This window comes from Loxodonta africana, chromosome 16 (genome assembly GCF_030014295.1).
Source record: "Loxodonta africana isolate mLoxAfr1 chromosome 16, mLoxAfr1.hap2, whole genome shotgun sequence".
NCBI lineage: Eukaryota > Metazoa > Chordata > Mammalia > Proboscidea > Elephantidae > Loxodonta > Loxodonta africana.
In genome coordinates, this window is record NC_087357.1 from 66,172,418 (window position 1) to 66,191,791 (window position 19,374).

At 42.6% G+C, this 19,374-nt stretch overlaps 1 protein-coding gene across 2 annotated transcripts in view; it reads left to right on the top strand.

Annotated features, from left to right (window-relative positions):
- MYPN (myopalladin) overlaps nt 1-12,328 on the top strand; it is a 97,268-nt gene extending 84,940 nt beyond the window's left edge. For both annotated transcript variants that reach the window (XM_023546990.2, XM_010589166.3), the window contains exons 16-19: nt 564-771; nt 2,347-2,512; nt 7,152-7,285; nt 11,474-12,328. In XM_023546990.2, the coding sequence (XP_023402758.2) occupies nt 564-771; nt 2,347-2,512; nt 7,152-7,285; nt 11,474-11,643 (678 nt within the window). In that variant the 3' untranslated portion in view covers nt 11,644-12,328. The remainder of the gene's footprint in view (nt 1-563; nt 772-2,346; nt 2,513-7,151; nt 7,286-11,473) is intronic.
- Nucleotides 12,329-19,374: the final 7,046 nt, after the last annotated feature.

Here is a 19,374-nt window from a genome sequence, read left to right on the forward strand (position 1 = left end):
GGTTTGAACTGCTAACCTTTCAGTTAATAGCTGAGTGCTTAACCATTGCACCACCAGAGCTTCTTATGGAATACATAAAACCAAAAAAACCAAACCCATTGCCATTGAGTCCATTCCGACTCATAGCGACCCTGTAGGACAGAGTAGAACCGCCCCATAGAGTTTCCAAGGAGCCCCTGGTGGATTTGAACTGCTGATGTTTTGGTTAGCAGCTGTAGCACTTAACCACTGCACCACCAGGGTTTCCATGGAATACATAGTAAACCCTTAAACCGGTTCCCTTTCCTCATTTCCTGGCTGATACCGGCAGGACTCTGGCTGCAGACAGGTATCTGCTACTCTGGCTTTGTAGTGGTAAGGAGTCCCCTAGCCTTCCTCAGTTGGAAGAATGGCTGCCAGACCCAGCCCTCTAGGCCCCTCTTCTCCTGCTGCCCCTGTGGAGAGGTTTCTAACCATCCCATGTTTCTCTATTTGGTGCCAGAGAAGGATGAAAAATTCAGCCACCAAATAAATCTGTCTGTCATCAGTCTGTCATTTGTCTTAGCTGTCCTGTTGTTTATTAGGTGAGTGGCTTGCCGACCCCAGAGCTGACATGGCTGCTCAATGGCCAACCTGTGCTTCCAGACGCCTCACACAAGATGCTGGTCAGGGAAACTGGAGTCCACTCTCTGCTCATTGACCCGCTCACTCAGCGGGATGCAGGGACCTACACGTGTGTTGCTACCAACAAAACCGGGCAGAATTCCTTTAGTCTGGAGCTCACTGTAGTAGGTAAGTTTTGCTGCTGGGACCCCTAAACATAACTCTCTCCAAAGTTATTGCCCACATACACAGAGCCTTTGACAGAATACCAAACCCAATCTCGGTTACCCTTTTGCTGCAGTCAGGGCTAATACTTCTTACATTGTTTTCAAACTCATATTGATAAGCTAAAAACTTAATGGGGTTCCTTGTACATATTATGCATGCAATAAGTGGGAGCCATTATAAGTCGATGAACTGATTGACTAATTAATTGACTGCCACTAAATTTAGGTTACTGGGTTTGCCCTACCTACAGTCCATCATTGCTGGAACACACCAGACTTGTTTTTTACCTAAGCTTCCATGCCTTTGCATCAGTGGTCCTTTTTCCTGGAATGCCCTGCTCTGCTTGGTAACCTCCTACTCATTCTCTAAGGCCTAACTCAAATGCTGCCACCAGGCCACAGTGGATCCAGCAGGTGCAGCTACTACTTCCCATCCTCCTCTATGTTTCCATAGCACTGGGAAAAGAAGAGCACTTTGTTTCTCTACCCCCTGGAGGAGGCTATGAGCTTCTGAGGACAGAGACTCTAGCTTGTTCTTCTGTGTATTCCAGCATCTGATTCAGTGCCTGGAATAGGGAAGGTACTCAACAAATGCGGAAGTAATAACTAAACAAATGAACCATGACCCTAGAAGATGATGTGAACAAAACACTGTAACGCCTGCAGAGAAGGAGAGCAAGGCACTGTCACCTGGGAAGGGCCAGCCCCACAGGGCAAGAGTCCAGCCAGAATTAGATTTTAGAACATAGGAATTCTAATGTTGGGCTTTCTCCTACTGTCTCACAAGTGTGACCCCTTAAGAAACCAGGGTGGCTTCAGCATGACAGTTCTCTCAGCTAGTTGCCATTTCCACAGGATATCTTTTCCCCCCCTTTTCTCACTCTTAATTTATTCTGACTAACAGAGTAGGATGCATTGATTGTAGGCTTTTACCTTTTTCAATTGTTTTGCTAAAATATTGACCCTAGAACCCTGAGATATGAGGTAAAAAAAAAAAAAAAAAAAAACTAGTGTGAGATATGAGGTATCTTTGCTTTAACTAGTACTGGCCAAAAAGAAAAAAAAAAATTCTTAAGAAGCATAACTTTGTGTTTTTTTTTAAATAGTATGATTCTTTCAACTCTTCTGTAAATATGGAATTTTTCAAAATAAAAAGTTGGGGGGATTAATATATCTTCTACAAAATAAACTCATCTAAAAAAAGATCTATTTTAGTAATTTCAAAAACACTGTTTCTTGAAATTTACTGTTGAACAATAAAAAATATATATTTTAATTACATACACACCATTTGCATCCCATGTGAGTAATGGAGTTCTTGATTGTTGTCCCTTATAGGATAGGATAGGCAGTCATTTTTTAATCATTTATGGAACTTTTATCAAGGCAGTAATCCTCACTAAGAGGTGTGAAAGGTGTTTTGAGAAGATAAGTTTGGTGCATGCTCACTCTGCTAAATTCCAGAATTGTAGCGAGTTTGAGACATGAACTTCAAGGTACTCATGATTCAAACAAGAATGGCCCTTCTCCCCTTCAGCCAAAGAAGTGAAGAAAGCTCCTGTGATCCTGGAGAAACTGCAGAACTGCGGTGTTCCAGAAGGCCACCCGGTGAGACTGGAGTGCCGAGTGATAGGCATGCCCCCGCCCGTGTTCTACTGGAAGAAAGACAATGAGACCATCCCATTCACCAGAGAGAGGATCAGGTACAGAACCCACCCACATTCAGAGGGACTTCCAAGCTCAGTGGGTTTGTTTGACCACCCAGGCCAGTCTAGCCTTTTGATTCCGGCTTCTTTTACTTAGCATCCTGCACTTGAGATTCATCCATGTTATTGTATTATTCCTTTTTATTGCTGAGTGGTAGTCCTTTGTATGGATATCCACGGTTTTAAAAATCTTCAAGTTTAAAAATGTAGAGGAATTTATGAAAATCCTACATATTTTTTGTCATGTGTCTTCAGTCATATTGTTGTTGTTAGGTGCCGTCGAGTCAGCTGTGACTCATAGAGACCTTACGTCTAACTGAGCAAAATTCCCTTCTTCGCCAACTTCGCAGTCATTGCTATGTTTAAGCCTACGGTTGCAGCAACTTTGTCAATCCATCTCATTGAGGGTCTTCCCCTTTTCTGCTGACCCTCTACTTTACCAAGCATAATGTCCTTCTCCAGCTATTGATCTTTCCTGATGACATGTCCAAAGCAAGGGAGAGAAAGTCTCACCATCCTTGCTTCTAAGCAGCATTCTGGCTGTACTCCCTCCAGGTCAGATTTGTTCATTCTTCTGGCAGTCAATGGCATATTCAATATTCTTTGCCAACACAATTCAAATGCACCAATTTTTCTTCGGTCTTCCTTTTTCATTGTCCAGCTGTAGCATGCATTTGAGGCAGTGGAAAAAGACCATGGCTTGGGTTAGGTGCACCTTAGTCATCAAAGTGACATCTTTGGTTTTTAACACTTTAATGAGTCATATTAGTACCCAAAATGCCTCTTTGACAGTAAAAAGCTTTTTAAAGAAAAGATAAAACCTTAAGTAGGTTATATTCTTTCTCCATCCATCACTACATGTTTTTAGGAATCTTAAGTGGGTGCCTTGCTTTATTTTATCCTAACCAACCTTATTTCTTGGCCATTTTGCCTTTACACCTCAAGGGGGCAGACAAACAAGCAAAGGTATCTTGTGTACAAAAATTTCTACTGAGAATGATTTCTTCACAGTAAACTGCATCTGCCCCAGAAGATACCATAGCTATAGATTCTTTACATAGAATCTAAGAATCTTATATAAAGATCAGGATTTTTCTCTGGTAGAACTAAAGCAAGAACAGAGAATATTCTTTCCTAAACACTTCAGCCTGAATTAACATAAACCAAAAAGCCAAACCCAGTAGTCGAGTCGATTCCGACTCATAGTGACCCTATAGGACAGAGTAGAACTGCCCCATAGGGTTTCCAAGGAGCGCCTGGTGGATTTGAACTGGCGACCCTTTGGTTCGCAGCCGTAGCACTTAACCACTACACCACCAGGGTTTCCTGAATTAACGTAGCATGTTAAAATTAGATTGAATATATTATATTATGTAAAATGACTCTTGTGTTTAAACTGAAGGTCTAAAACTTATTAAAGAACTTCTAATGGGGTTTTATTGGGCAAAAACTCAATGCCTGGAAAGCAGGTTCCCAATCAGGGCTGGGGGCTGGGGGCTGGGGTGATGGCTCAGGCTCTGGGCTCAGGGAGCCAACCCAGCTTAGCCACCACTGCCCCAAAAGGCAGCCTGGGAGATGGGGAAAGCTTAAGACCCGAGACAACTCAGAATCTTCCAAAGGGAAACAACATCCTCTTGCCTTTGGTGGAAATTTTATCTGTCATTTTGCCATAAGAAAAGGGAATCCAGATATTTTAAAGCTATAGTTATTGGTTTCTGGAAAGCCACATACCTGACAGCACCTGAATGCTGAATGGCCCTAAATATATACATATATGTATATATGTACGTGTATTTGTATGTATGTATATATGTATGTATGTATGACTCACTGTGATTATAACTATGTTGTATTTATGGTTTTAATGGCCCCTCCTTTCCCTCACCTCATGTCTCTGCTCCTGACATTCCTTCTTTAGGAACTGTCTTCCTTGCATCTCTCCCCGCCTACCTTTATCCCTCCCTAATATTTGTTATCTTTGAAGACTCAGCTCCAACATCGCCTGCACAAGGAAGAGGCTCCTTCTTCCTTCTCATCCTCTGTCCTTGGCTGAGTACTCTTCTGCGGCACACTATTGCATATCATATTTTTTAATATTGTTGGTTTAACTATTTCTCTCCCCAGCTGGATTGTGAGTAGCTTTAGCACAGGAACCTCATCTTGTTCTTCTCTGTATGTCCTGACTCACAACAGCTCTCCCTGCCTTCCTTCCCCGCCCACCACCTGCAGGTCCCCCATAGGCCCGCTCCCCGCCGTGAAGAACATGCTGCCGTTTCTCCCACACCAGCAAGCCTTGAGCAGGCTATTCTCACCATCTGAAACACCCTTGAACCCACTCCCTTGGGGCGTTCCTACTCAACCTTTTAGACTCAGCTTAAGCACATCTGGGAAGCTTTCCCATAAATGAATTAGATTATATTTTAGATGTTAAGAGGTAGGTTTTTAAACTAACCTCGTCCTAGCTCCTAACCTCAGGTCTTTTGTACAGTCTTATGTCTACTGTAGCTTGGCCTCCTACCTAGAGCAGAGTTTATATATACTTGTACTTCTGAGCATCCAGCATCTTCAGGCCACCTCCTTGCTGCCTGGGGCCTCTCAGACTCGCCTTCGCTCTGTGTTTCCAGAGCACCATTCCTAAATCTCCATTCTAGCCTTTATTGCGTTCTGTTTATCTCCCTCTAAACTAAGGATTCCTCTATTGTTGTTGTTGTTGTTGGTTACCCTCAGGTCAGTTTTGATACATGACACAGTAGAACTGCTCCATAGGGTTTTCCAAGGTGGCGACCTTTCGGCAGTAGATCGCCAGGCATTTCTTCCAAGGCACTTCTGGGCGGGTTCAAACTGACAACCTATTTTTGGTTGTTTGTTTCTTTTTGTTTTTGCTTGTTTTTGATTATACTTTAGATGAAGGTTTACAGAGCAAACAAGTTTCTCATTAAACAATTAACACACACGTTGTTGTGTGATATTGGTTGCCGACACTATGACATGTCAACACTCTCCCCTTCCCGACCTTGGGTTCTCCATTACCACCTTTCCTCTCTCCTCCTGCCTTCTCATCCTTGCCCATGGGCTGGTGTGCCTGCTTAGTCTCGTTTTGTTTTATGGGCCTGCCTAATTTTGGGCTGAAGAGTGAACCTCAGGAGTGACTTCAGTACCGAATGAAAAGGGTGTCCGAACCCATATTCCTGAGGTTTCTTCAGTCTCTGTCAAACCAGTAAGTCTGGTCTTCTTTGTGTGTGTGTGTATTAGAATTTTGTTCTACATCTTTCTCCAGCTTTGTCCAGGACCCTCTATTGTGATCCCTGTAAGGGCAGTCAGTGGTGGTAGCCAGGCACTATCTAGTTGTGCTGGGCTCAGTCTGGTGGAGGATGTAAACCGACAACCTTTCGGCTAATAGCTGAGCGCTTAGCCATTTGCGCCACCCAGGGACTTCAAAGAATTCTCTAGGGAAGGGATTTTTGTCATATTCATCTTTGTATCTGATCACTAGCATAGTAGCGCCAGCTTTTTGCCCAGCACAGTAGATATTCAATAAAGGTTTACTAAACAAATGCACCAAAGGATGAATGAATCAATCAGGAAGTGAAGGCAAAAAATTTCTTGATTCTGGTGGTACTTAGGGGAGTGTGCATATTTGTCAGAACTCATCAGACTGTATACTTAAAATGGATATAACTTATTGTTGTAAATTATATCTTAATGAAGCTGATTTTAAAAGAAATTGAAGGTAGCCAATATGTTAGAGTGGTGAGAAGGTGATGGATTTATTGCTTTATTTATTCTTGTTAAGTGTGGACTTGTAATAACTTTCAGTGGTAGGGAAACATTTGTTCGTCCTTTGAGTTTAGGAAGTCATCACTGTTATGTCTACTCTGAAAATGAGCTGAGGCCACCTCAGAAGGGCACTTAGAATTATGATCATAACCAGGCCAACAAGAGAGGTGGTGTGGACCAGAGGTCCTCAGTCCTGGTTGATAATGGAATCATCTGGGGAGCCTCTGAAAATCCTCATACCTGGGCCCCAGCCTGAGATTTGAATGGAATTGGTCTGGGGTGTGGCCTGAGATTCCCGTGTGCAGCCAAGGCTGAGAACCACCGATGTAGAGAAAACAGAAGGAAAGAGCAGGCTCGTTTCCTTCTTAACCACATTAAGCTAAATGCTGCCCATGCCCTTAGGCTATACCAGCTACCTGCTGTTAGCTTCTCTGTCCCTAGGCCCTCGTTTTCATCTACTTTTCCATAGCTTCCTAACAAAAGTACTTGTTGAAATTTCCAACCTGGTTTGGAAAAGAGGTTTTTCCAAACTTTGCTTTTGGAAAGTGGGAGTATATCCCGGTGGAAAATAGAGCTCCAGTGGAGCTGGAGCAGCAGAGAGGGCAAGAACAGGTCTCAGCCATGGCTGCTGACCTTCATCTTCACATTTTAGGTTAATTGCTGCTCTTTTGTGACTTCTTTCCACCTTCAAATTTGCCTTCAATGTTTACCTTAAGCCGAGTCCCCCCCTTCCCTGCTCCTAGGGACAGGAGGGGAAAGGAAACCCAGCACAGCTCAACTGGCTCTAGGAGGTCACTGAGCCCTAAACCTGACAAGGACCTTTCTGTCCCTAATTGGCTGTCTTCTTTCTTTTCTCCAGTATGCACCAGGACACAACAGGATATGTCTGCCTCCTCATCCAGCCAGCCAAGAAATCAGACGCTGGATGGTACACGTTGTCAGCCAAGAACGAAGCCGGCATTGTGTCGTGCACTGCTAGGTTGGATATATATGGTGGGTGTAACATTATGCAGTGAACATCTATCTGTGTGAGGGGCAGTTTAATATATTATTATATATATATATATATGCATAGGAATAGGTATAGGATTTTTTCCTACATGAATTGGTTAGATTACATTTTAGTGTTTAAGAGATGGATTTTTAAGTAATCTCAGGCTAATCTCCTCAAGTCTTTTGTACAGTTTTACATTTCACTCACTATGTGCTTGGCCTTCTACCTACAGCAGAGCTTCATATGCATCCAACACCTTCATGTCACCACTTTGCTGCCCGGGGCCACCCACTCAAGCCTGCCATCCCCCCAGTATCTCCACCTGAATGAATTTTCTGAATCCCATTCATTTTTTATTCATTCCACAAATATTTATTGCCCAGCCCCCAATCAGACTTCCCTAATAATAGAAATCTGTCCTAATTATACTATCAAATGACAGCCATCCAGTGGCTTGTAACTTAGAAAGTGTTATCCCTGGATCCTCTCCAACCAGTGGGATTATTCTAATTGTTTACCCATTGCTATTGATTCCGATTCAGCGACCCTATAGGACAGAGTAGAACCACCCCATAGGGATTGTAATTGTTACCCTCATTTAAATGCTGAAGAAACTGAGACTCAGAGAGATTAAGTAACTAACATCTGGGATGCAAACCCAGGTCTTTGCATGGTTCTTTTGAGCAATTTTCAAAAAGATTTAATAAAGTTCATCTTTGTTAATGTGCTCTGCTCCTCTCCCCTGTAATTTTTGACATGCACTCTCGTGGTATTTTTGGAGCCATATTTGCTATATGAGTCAGAATCAACTCAACAGTAACGAGTTTGGGGTCTTTTGGGGGGGGTTCATTCCTTAACCCAAAAGAGTGATTCTTTTTTTTTTTCCTTCTTCTTCTTCCTTTTTTTATTTTTTAAAATAATTGTTTAGATCAATGCGTTTCTCATTTGTTACTGGGTTAACATGGTTAACTAGAATAACAAGTAAGAGCAACTCTGCCTAGAACCTGCTGTCACTGCTATTTATAGGGCTACACCTGGTACCTCTCCCCCTTTATTTAGTGCCAAACAGGAGGTGTTTTGGCCTGCTATTTTCCCTAGGTCCAATTTTTGGAGCAAGTAAAATTTTGCTGAACATAATTCAAAAATGGTTGCAACAGTACAACAACAGGGAACTGCCAGAAGCTCAAGCCAGATTCAGAAGAGGACACAGAACCAGTGATATCATTGCTGATGTCAGGTGGATCTTGGCTAAAAACAGAGAATAACAGAAAGATGTTTGCCTGTGTTTTATTGACTATGCAAAGGCATTCAACTGTATGGATCATAACAAATTATGGATAACATTGTGAAGAACGGAAATTCCAGAATGCTTAATTGCACTTATGAAGAACTTGTACTTAGACCAGGAGGCAGCCATTTGAACAGAACAAGCTGATAATGTGCAGTTTAAAATCAAGAAAGCTGTGCATCAGGGTTGTATCCTTTCACCATACTTATTCAATCTGTATGCTGAGCAAATACTCTGAGAAACTGGACTATATGAAGAAGAAGGCAGTATCAGGATCGAATGGAGACTCAACAACCTGCATTACACAGATGACACAACCTTGCTTGCTGAAATCAAAGAGGACTTGAAGCACTTACTGATGAAGATCAAAGACCAAAGATCAAAGACAGCCTTCAGTATGGATTATACCTCAACATAAAGAAAACAAAAATCCTCACAAGTGGACCAATAAGCAACATCATGATAAATGGAGGAAATAGTGAAGTAGCCAAGGATTTCATTTTACTTGGATCCACAATCAACACCCATGGAAGCAGCAGTCAAGAAGTCAAATGACATATTGCACTGGGCAACTGTGCTGTAAAAGACCTCTTTAAAGTGTTGAAAGGCAAAAATGTCACTTTGAGGACTAAGGTGTGTCTGACCCAAGCCATGTTATTTTCAATGATTCATATGCATGTGAAAACTGGTTAATGAATAAAGAAGACTGAAGGAGAATTGATGCCTTTAAATTATGGTGTTGGTGAAGAAGTCCCTTATCTTCTCCCACACTTCACCATGTCAGAAGCAAGTAGGTCTCCTCCCAAAAAACTTAGTACCAGTAACCCTGAAATTGATGTCTGCTCTAGCTTCCTCCCTCGCATCCAGATCCTGCCCTCCAGTAGCTGAGACCCCAGGTCAGTTTGTCCTGGCTCACCCCTCCCCAAGTTCCCCTCTTGATTCCAGGGCACCAACAATAGGAGGCGCTGTTTCCTCAGTTGGGAAGGGGGTTGTGCTAGAGGAGGGAATGGAGGACTTGGGCTGCTTCTATGCTCCCCCACCTTCTGCCTATCTAAGGAATGGGGACAGTAGGCTCCCTTCTCTCTTCCAAAGGAGGGCTGCCAGATTGACCCTTTTAAATTTATGAAACAACCTTCTTTATCTCTAGTAATGCTTCTTGTCTTAAAGCATTATTATTATTGTTGTTGTTAGTTGTTGTTTGTTGCAGTCAAGTCAATTCTGACTCATGGTGGTCCCACGTGTGCAAAGTAGAACTGCTCCATGGGGTTTTCAAGGCTGGGACCTTTCAGAAGCAGATTGCCAAGCTTGTCTTCTGAGGCGCTTCAGGGTGGGTTCGAACTGCCAGTCTTTCAGCTGATTGTCAAGCACTTAACCATTTGCACCCCCAGGAACACCTTCAAAGGAGGGCTTCCAATACAGGGAATTATAGTAGGTAGTCCAGGTAAGATATCAGAGAGAGAGATGGAGAGATGGAAGAACTAGGAATAGAGAGAGGATCATGACCCTTCACTGTTCAGGACGGGCCTTATAGAACCAAGTGCCTGCTCCTTAGTGGAATCACTGTAGGTTGTGTCCTCAGTTTTATAGCTTCAGGTGTTTGATTTCATCCATTCACTCAAGGTGTTTAGACTCTGAAAAACTGATTCAAAATAATGAAATCGACCAAGGTAACTTCATACTAGGGACCCTAGCATTCTAGGACCCAGAGCACCAATTTTCCCCACCTGGTACAGCCCCTTCTCTGCGTCAGGGTACCCAGGAAACCTGATCAGAAGATTGCTTGGTAATTTCCAAATCAGGGACAATGGGGACTCTGTGATTGGCATGGGGTATTTCATTCAGGCCACGTTCAAGCCTAAAGATCAAGTGTGCTGAAATCAGGGTCTCCTTTGCACAGTGCTTGGTGAACACGGAAACACTAATAAATTTTCTTTTGTCCCTGAACCATGGTTCATTGCATTTTTCAGTCTCCTTGATGTAACTCATCAGAACCTGGTGAGAGTGGTGGGCAGGGTAGGTTCTGGCCAATTAGGTGGTTAGGGCCTGGGGTAGGTACTTCTGCAGAGGGCTAAGCCCATCTTTTGGCTTCCATTTCAGCAGTTTCCTTGTCTCAGCCTCCTGAGGTCCCCTTCCTTGAGATCCTGCAACCCTCTAGACACTGACCACAGCAGACCCTATGCTGGATCAGTGAGAGGGGATAATCCCGAGAATTCACCCTAGTCACCCATGTTTCCTTCTTGTATGCCTGGCTCTTCCTAAATTAGAAGCATAGGTTTTGGAATTGGAAGGGGCTTAAGAGATCACTAGCCCAATTTCCCTATTCCTGGCAGAGATTTTATTGCTCTGTTTTACAAATGAGGCAATTTAGATCCAAACAAACAAACAAAAAAAAAACTTGTTGCCGTCGAGTCGATTCCGACTCATAGCAACTGTATAGGACAGAGTAGAGCTGCCACATAGAGTTTCCAAGGAGCACCTGGTGGATTCGAACTGCCAGCCTTTTGATTAGCAGCCATAGCGCTTAACCACTATGCCACCAGGGTTTCCAACTTAGATCCAGATAGATTTAAATGCTTTACCAAGGTCCCGCAAGAAGTGTCAGAGTAAGAACAGAATGCACCTCTGCAGGGTGCCTGCCAATCCAGTTGCATCAAGTCAGTTCCGTCTCATGGCGACCCATGTGTGTCAGAGTAGAACTGTGCTCCCTGAGGTTTTCAAAGGCTGATTTTTCAGAAGTAGATCTCCAGGCTTTTCTTCCGAGGTGCCTCTGGGGGGACTCAAACCTCCAACCTTTCCCTTAGCAGCCAAGCACATTAACCATTTGCAGCACCCGGGGACTCCAGAGTACCTACTAGACTGTATTGATTTGATCATAACATATTATTTGGTCTATTTCCAGCTCAGTGGCACCAGCAGATCCCACCACCCATTTCCATCCGGCCCAGTGGCAGTCGCTATGGATCTCTCACCAGTAAAGGACTTGACATTTTTTCTGCCTTTTCCTCCATGGAAAGCTCAATGGTGTTTTCCTCCTCTTCTCGGAGTGTAGTGGAGAGTGATGAACTTTAAGCCTCTGGGTGCCTGCTGTGTAAGGGGGCGGACTGTGGAGGGGGATGGAGGACAAGCCAAGTCACTGACGGTTTCCAGGCAACTGGATTTGAGTAAGTGACCATGCTGCTGGACCTGTGACAAGGAGAGTTTTGAATAAGTCGGTTGGGGACTTTTGCAGTCTTGGCTGAGGAAGAGAAGTAGGGCTGTGCCTCACAAAGATTCTAGCAAAAATATGAGAAGACAATGCAGATGAAGAAAGATATGTCATACAGCTGCCATCCACTACTTTGGGGAAAAGCTGGCATGCTCCCCTGCCCCCTGTTGTCTTGCGGATGCTTTGGCCTGACTAGAAGCAATTAGGAGCCACGAGCCTGGGCTGATGAGAGTTAGACAATGGTGACCTTAGAGTATCACCAACTCACCCACAATGCAAAGGAAAAAGGTTGGGGGGTCCCCATCACCTTTCATGGACCGCACCATAGTAGGAGTTTTGGCGAATTCATTCAATCAGCTTCAGTTAGCGTTAGGAGGCCATGCCACGCAGCTCACATATGTAGAGAAGTGCATTTGATTTGTGTATCCTGGTTGTACTGATCCTAGAAGATGCCAAAATGTGCTCAGGATACAAAAAATTCACTGAGATACTCAATATAGCACAGTGCACTTGTTCTATGGCCACAACAGGGCCCCATCAGCCTGTTTGCCCCATTTTCTTTTGAATACCATGGGGGCTGGTTTTTCTTCTTTCTGACTTTGTATATCCCTAGACTGTAGAATAACAGGGTTGTTAATAAAGCCATCAGAAAGAAATCTTCTGCAGGGTCACTTTATAAACTACGAGCTTCAGTTGCCACTTCTAAAATATGCACGTGTCATCATCATTTGCCCATAAGATATGAACGTTTTGTGGAAGGAGGGCTCCTTTAATAGGGTTGTGCTGCTTTGAGATCCTTGATCAGATTGCATTTTCCAAGTAGAAAATATTCTGCTAACTGGGAAGATAGGAGAATCTGTATCTTTATTCTAATCCACCAATTCAAAACCTGCCTCTCAATTTAAGAAACATTTAGGCTTAAATTATCCACAGTGTTTAGAAGCATCTAGCACAAAGGAGACATTCAATAAATATGTGTTGATTGAATGAATCTTATATTAGACAGAGGAATCTACAGTTCACACAGCAGTCCCCCAAAATGGCCCTGGCAACGATCATTACAGTACAGTTTGCTCTAGGCTTACCAGGGAAATGAATTGGAGGTGTCCATTACCACCTCCTTGTGCCCACATTGCCAGGGGTCCCTGAGGCAGGTACCCTGAACTGGCATCGTAGTCAAGTGAACAAATAGCTCAGAAAGACTTGAAACTTTCTTCACTTCAAGGCAAGGACTTCCAGTATGAAAAAGTTCATTCACTCAAAAACCATTTCTGTGTCTACTCTGTGTAAGGTGCTATGCCAGATGTTGTGGGGAGATACAAAAATATGAATGCGACCCAGTCCCTGGCCTCAGGAAGCTTACCATCTAGTAAACTCATTGCTGTTGAGTCAATTCCGACTCACAGCGACCCTATAGAACAGAGTAGAACTGCTCCGTAGGATTTCCAGGGAGCAGCTGGTGGATTCAAACTGCTGATCTTTTGGTTAGCAGCCTAGCTCTGAACTACTGGGCCACCATGGCCCCAGCCATCCAGTAGGGAGGCGTAGGATATAAGGCATGTGGAATCCTACTTCTTAGGGCGAAAACCTTTTCTTTCTAGTTTCTGTTACTACTCTTGTATTTTTTTCATAACTCTAAAATCATCTTAAGTATGTTTCTTCTTAATTTATTAAGGAAACAAAATGCCATGAGTTCGATCCTTAAGAAATAAAGTCTTCAGTTAGTTACCCAGCAGAATTATTAGATATCATTTCCTTTTTTTTTTCTTTTATGCAGGAACAATAGTAAAATATAGAATACTTGAATGCAATATAATGCATTCCATACAGAATGCGTTCTCTCAAAAGTCCTGTTGACTTGTGTTATGAAATCTCTTATAGCCAGAGAGCACTTTCTAACTCCAGGATTTCTTCTCCACGGTTGTACACCTGACCTCCCCACCACATCTGTGTACATAAACCCTACACAGCTCTCCCATGGAAGGGTAGTCCTTATCTCTGTATGTCTTGGCTCTCTGAATAATTTTTGTTTTCTTTTAGTGTTCAAGAGAACTTAGGTAAATATTATACTTGGCCATCAGGTGTCGCTGTCTAACTTAAGCCTAAAACTTCCTGTAATTTGTGCTATTTGATTATATTTAAGGCAGGGTTTCTTAACCTCAATGTTATCAATAATTCTTTATTGCAGAGAGCTGCCTTGGGTATTGTAGGATGTTTAGCAGCATCCCTGGCCTCTACCCACTAGATGCCAGTACCACTTCTTCCCCCAGCTGTGGCACCCAAAAAGGTCTCTAAACCCCGTTGCCATCGAGTCGGTTCCGACTCATAGCGAGCGACACTATAGTGCAGGGTCTCTACCCAAAACCCAGTGCCGTCAACTAGGCATTGCCAAATGTTCCTTGGGAGGCAGAATCCCCCTCAGTTGAAAACTACTATGTAAAAGGAATCCGTTGCCATCGAGTCGGTTCCGACTCATAGCGAGCGACACTATAGTGCAGGGTCTCTACCCAAAACCCAGTGCCGTCAACTAGGCATTGCCAAATGTTCCCTGGGAGGCAGAATCCCCCTCAGTTGAAAACTACTATGTAAAAGGAATCTCCGGCCGCTCTGCGGGAGAAAGGCATGGCAGTCTGCTTCCGTAAAGACTCTTAGACTAATAGCGACCCTATATATAGGACAGAGTAGAACTGCCCCATACAGCTTCTGAGGAGAGCCTGGTAGATTCGAACTGCCGACCCTTTGGCTAGCAGCCATAGCACTTAACCACTAAGCCACTAGGGTTTCCACAGGGTTGGTATGAGTTGGAATTGACTTGAGAGCAACGGATTTAAATGGAAGCCCTGCCCTACTTTAAAAATCCTATTAGAATTCATTACAATAAGGAATACTTATATTAGAAATTTTAGTTCTGCTTGATGTGCTTGGACTCAGCACGTCCAAAATCGGATTCATCATCTTCCCTTTTATAAACCATTCCTCAACCTAGCTTAATGATTTCTAGTAATGGCACCATCGCATTCCTCATAATCCAAATAAAAAATATCCAAGTCATTTTTTGCTTCCTCCATTCAGTCAGTCACTAAAAACCAGTTGCCATGGAGTTGATTCCAACTCACGGTGGCTGCACGCGGGTCAGAGGAGAGCTGTGCTCCACAGGATTTTCAGTAGCTGTAATCTTTCAGAAGTAGATCACCAGGCCTCTCTTCCAAGGCACCTCTGGATGAACTTGAACCTCCAGCCTTTCAGGGACAACATGATCAATCAACAAGTACTGTTAATTCTAACTCTGTTTTTCCTCTTACATTCAGACCTTCCTTTCATCCCTCTGTGATCCCCCAGTTCAGACTTTCATTACTTTCTTAATGTCCAGGAGCACTTCTGACGTCAGCCATAGTAAGAGACTTCTAGCTGGTCTTGCTGCGTCTAGTCCTGCTGCTTCTCCCTACTCAGAGCCTTCCCAGATCTCATTCTCCATGAAGTACTGCTTCAAAAGTGCCCAGTTTTCAAGCTCTCAGTGACCACTCAGAGCAAACTCAGGCGCCAGCTGCTCCACTGTATAGTATTCAAGACTCACCCCAGTATGATCACAAAGCTTTTCCTCAGAAAACTCTTCCACCAGGGCAGCAAAGTTAACACAGGTGGTGCTCTTCCAGGCATATACCACTCTGTTCCTCTACCTGGAAGGACCTCTTCTTCTACCTGTGCAGACCTTATCAGTTCCTTAAAGTTTGTCCGTAATGCCACCACCTCCATGAAATATTTTCTGATCCCCCTACACCCGTTCCAAATATAATTCTACTTTCTTTGAAAACTTGTAGCATATTTCTCGAGTCTGGAGGAAGAGATTACTTTGTAATAAAACACAGTCTCTGTGTACCTGCCTGTCCCCTCCCCTTGCACTAGCCCACTCTGGCCTGCACTAGATTTTAGCAACCTATTGATATGGACTCTGCCTGACATTTTGGTATAGTGCCTTACACAGAGGAGGCACTCCATAAATACTTATTGACCTAAATTAAACTTTAAAATTCTGTGTAAGTCAACGTGTTTCTATATAAAGTGAAATGAGTCTACAGCAGTGATTTTTAACCTTGGTGGCATATTAGAATCATCTGGGGAGCTTTTAAAAATCCCAACGCCTGGGGCCACAACCCCAAATCAATGAAATCATAACCCCTGGGGTTGTGACACAAGCATCAGAATTTTTTTTTTAATTTCCCAAGTGATTCCAACGAGCAGCCAAGGTTGAGAGGAATCCTTTGACTACCATAATTGGATCAAAGAACTTAACTCAGAAAGGTCCAGAATGGGGCATAAGGCTGGGGATGAAGAATGACATGAGGCTTCGGTATTAGCATCAGTGAAGAATGTCATCCCTCCTTGTTGCACGTGAAGTGCATGCCTGGAAAGTAGAAATAAACACACACATTGGCCTTATTACCAGTTGCCAGCAAGTCAGTTGATTCATGGTGACCCATGTGTGTTAGAGTAGAACTATATTCCATAGGGTTTTCAATGGCTAGTTTTTTTGGAAGTAGGCCACCAGGCCTTTCTTCTGAGGGGCCTCTAGGTAGACTCCAACCTACAACCTTTCAGTTAGCGGCAAAATGCATTAACCCTTTGCACCACTCAGGGAGCCCTTGGCCTTGTTAGACTCTGCTATTCTGCGCTACAGCCATTAGGCATGTAGCATCGATAAAGCCCCCAGTGGAAGCTCAGAAATGTACAGAAATAGACCAGGGAAAGAGAGAAATTTGATGCAATTTGCCTGGCCCTTTATTTCCAAAAGCTGTACAGATCCCAAAACCATCCTTCTCTGCAAACATGAAGGGCTTTTCGTAACTTGGCCAGTCATGGAAGCGGGGGTTAGAGAGAATACGGAAGAAGAAAGTGCACAGTTAAAACCAAGCCACCTTTTTGAACCATAGCACCCTGTTGCCAAAATAAGGTATGGGTCAGAATTGTCAAATGGTAGGACGGGCTAAAGAGCATCCTTCTCTTTTTATTCCTCACTTACCTTTTGTAGGTATCCAAGGGAGAATCCAGTGGTCAAGAGACAAGCGATGGGTTGAGCTAGGGATTTGACTGACACATACTGTGGAAAATAATTCCCAGGGGCATCTAAAACTAACTTTTGTAGGGAGGGATAGATTCATTTGGATAATCCTCAAATGATAAAGGGGTTGCCCTCCAAAAGTTCATTTGTAAATTGTTCTTTTAAAACTCAAACTATATTTTCTGACCCCATGCTAGGCTTCCAAGTGAAGCCCAGAAAAGCCCATTTAATTCATGACTGAATTATAGTATCTATAACACTAGATTGGGTCATGACCCGGAGAAGAGGAATCCAGGCAGAGCAGGCAATGAAAGGAGAGGTAAGACTACTTCCTTCTCCTTTTTTATGTCAACGCTAAATACTAGCTATGGTCCTTTCTGCACCTATCCCCAGTTCTGTGTCTTTCTCCCCAGATGCTCTGTGGCCCATGTTCTGTAATCCCCACTACTGTACCCTGACCCATCTTACACCCGTCCCACGCTGCCAGCGTGCTTCATGTTCCAAAACAACCTAACTTCAGTTCCGTGCGTCTTGGCTTGGCGGTTGAGGGGGCGGGGGAGCAGCCCATTGGACATATTCTGAATGCCTGAGAGTCTTGAAATTTCACAAAGGTGCCACACGTTTAAAAGCAGTTGCTTTCCCACTTCCATCAACTTCTAATGGATCAACTTGTTGGAAAAGTAAAAAATATTCAGGCCATGAGAGGAGGTCTAGGAAACTTCCGCTGGTACGCCATCCTAAGTCGTGGTTGTTGATCACAGCTGCTTCCTTTCCTCCTCTTCCCCACACACCCCCAAAACACCTTCCAAGCTGGGATTCTGGCCTAAATCTGTTTGTATATGGGCTATTTATAAGTTTGTTGTAAACTCAAAGCTGCCAGAGAAGCTATAAATGTAGGCAAATCTATTCATAACGGCCTTTTTTCAACGTCCTTTCCAGGATTCTTGGGTAACTTGGACTCAAAGCATTTCCACTTATGGTTGAGTTGAAAAGCCACGTGCCTTACCAGTAAGGTCCACATTTACTTAGATTGCGATGGAGCTTGTAGTCCTTTTCACCACTAATTGCCTTTTCTTGTTTTAAGTGGATCAACATTAAGAAAGCTAATTACTGCAACATTGCTTGAAGAAGGCAAAGTATCTTCTAAGCTTTGACAGTGCAGTGGTCATCAGTATGCTAAAAAACTTGCTAATACCATGTGTTTAAAAATCCATGCGGTGCAAAAAAAACTGCATATTTGTTAAAAATATGTTTGCTTTTATTTCTGTTTAATTACATTAGTTAGCATACTTGGTATTACAGAACCATAAACTTTGCCTTTTGTAATATGTAAATAACGGCCACTTCAAACTCCAAACAGCGATGGCCTTGAAATTACAAGAAATAGAGAAAGAACACATCTTCCAGTCCTCTGAGAATTGTGCCATAATGCTGAGAGTAAGCATAAAGAAAGTGGCTATGTTGTAGAGGCATATAAACACTAATTTGCTAGATTTTAAAATAGATATGAACAGAAAATAATTCCCTAATAATGAAAATTAAACTATTTCCATATCCTTTAGCAATAAACAATTTAAAGCTGAAATAAATGTACATTTTTCTCTAAAATTCAGAATATAATTCTAGTTTCCAGGTTTAAAGATTACTTTTTAATGATGAGTGAACCAATTTTTAAATGAACAAATATATTTGATATTTTAAAGTGCTTTTTATAAGTTATTCTTATTCAAATTATATAAATTACTACATGGGTTATAACCTGGTTAAAATATATCTGGAGTCAACAGAAAGATAGCTGGGTTTTAATCTTCTTAAAATGCCCAGCAAAACCAGTAGACTTCTCATAGAATGTTCTCTAACTTTCTAAGATAAAAATTTATTCAGCCTCCTAACTGAAAAAAGGGATATATCGAAATAGGATTTAAAGATGAGGGTGAGCAGTGTAAACTGGAAATATATGAAGATACAAGTATAGTTTTGTTATAATAAGACACAAGAAACATGAGTCATTTTCATAAAGTGTGGTTAGAGTGAATTACTTAATGTTCCAAACTCCAGAGAACCTGATGGTTCTACTCAGAGAGTTATCTGCAAATAAAGCCAGATTCTGGGAATTCCCCCATAATTAGTAGTGTAAGGATCCAACAAGCCATATGCTAGCGCTGACTGTCTACCAAAAGATTAATAAATGTACATGTATACGCAGCATCAAATATTTTACTGTGTATTGTAAGGAGAGTGAAACCTTGAAATAACTCAGATGAAACAATTTGAAATCAACTGTATTTTTTAACACAATGTTAAAATTTGTGTTACATAAAATTAAAAAATTAAGCTTTATTTTTCCAGTATTTTGATTTCAGAGCTAACTTCTTTTCTGATTAATTTTTATTTAGTTTCTGCAACTTCCAGCTTTAAGTTTCTTGTCCTGCCCTTCTCCCTTCATTACCTCTGTATCGCGATAAAAATCTGTAAAATATTTCAAAGCATTAGGAAAACCAACCAAAACAAAACCCATTGCCACCGAGTTGATTCCGAC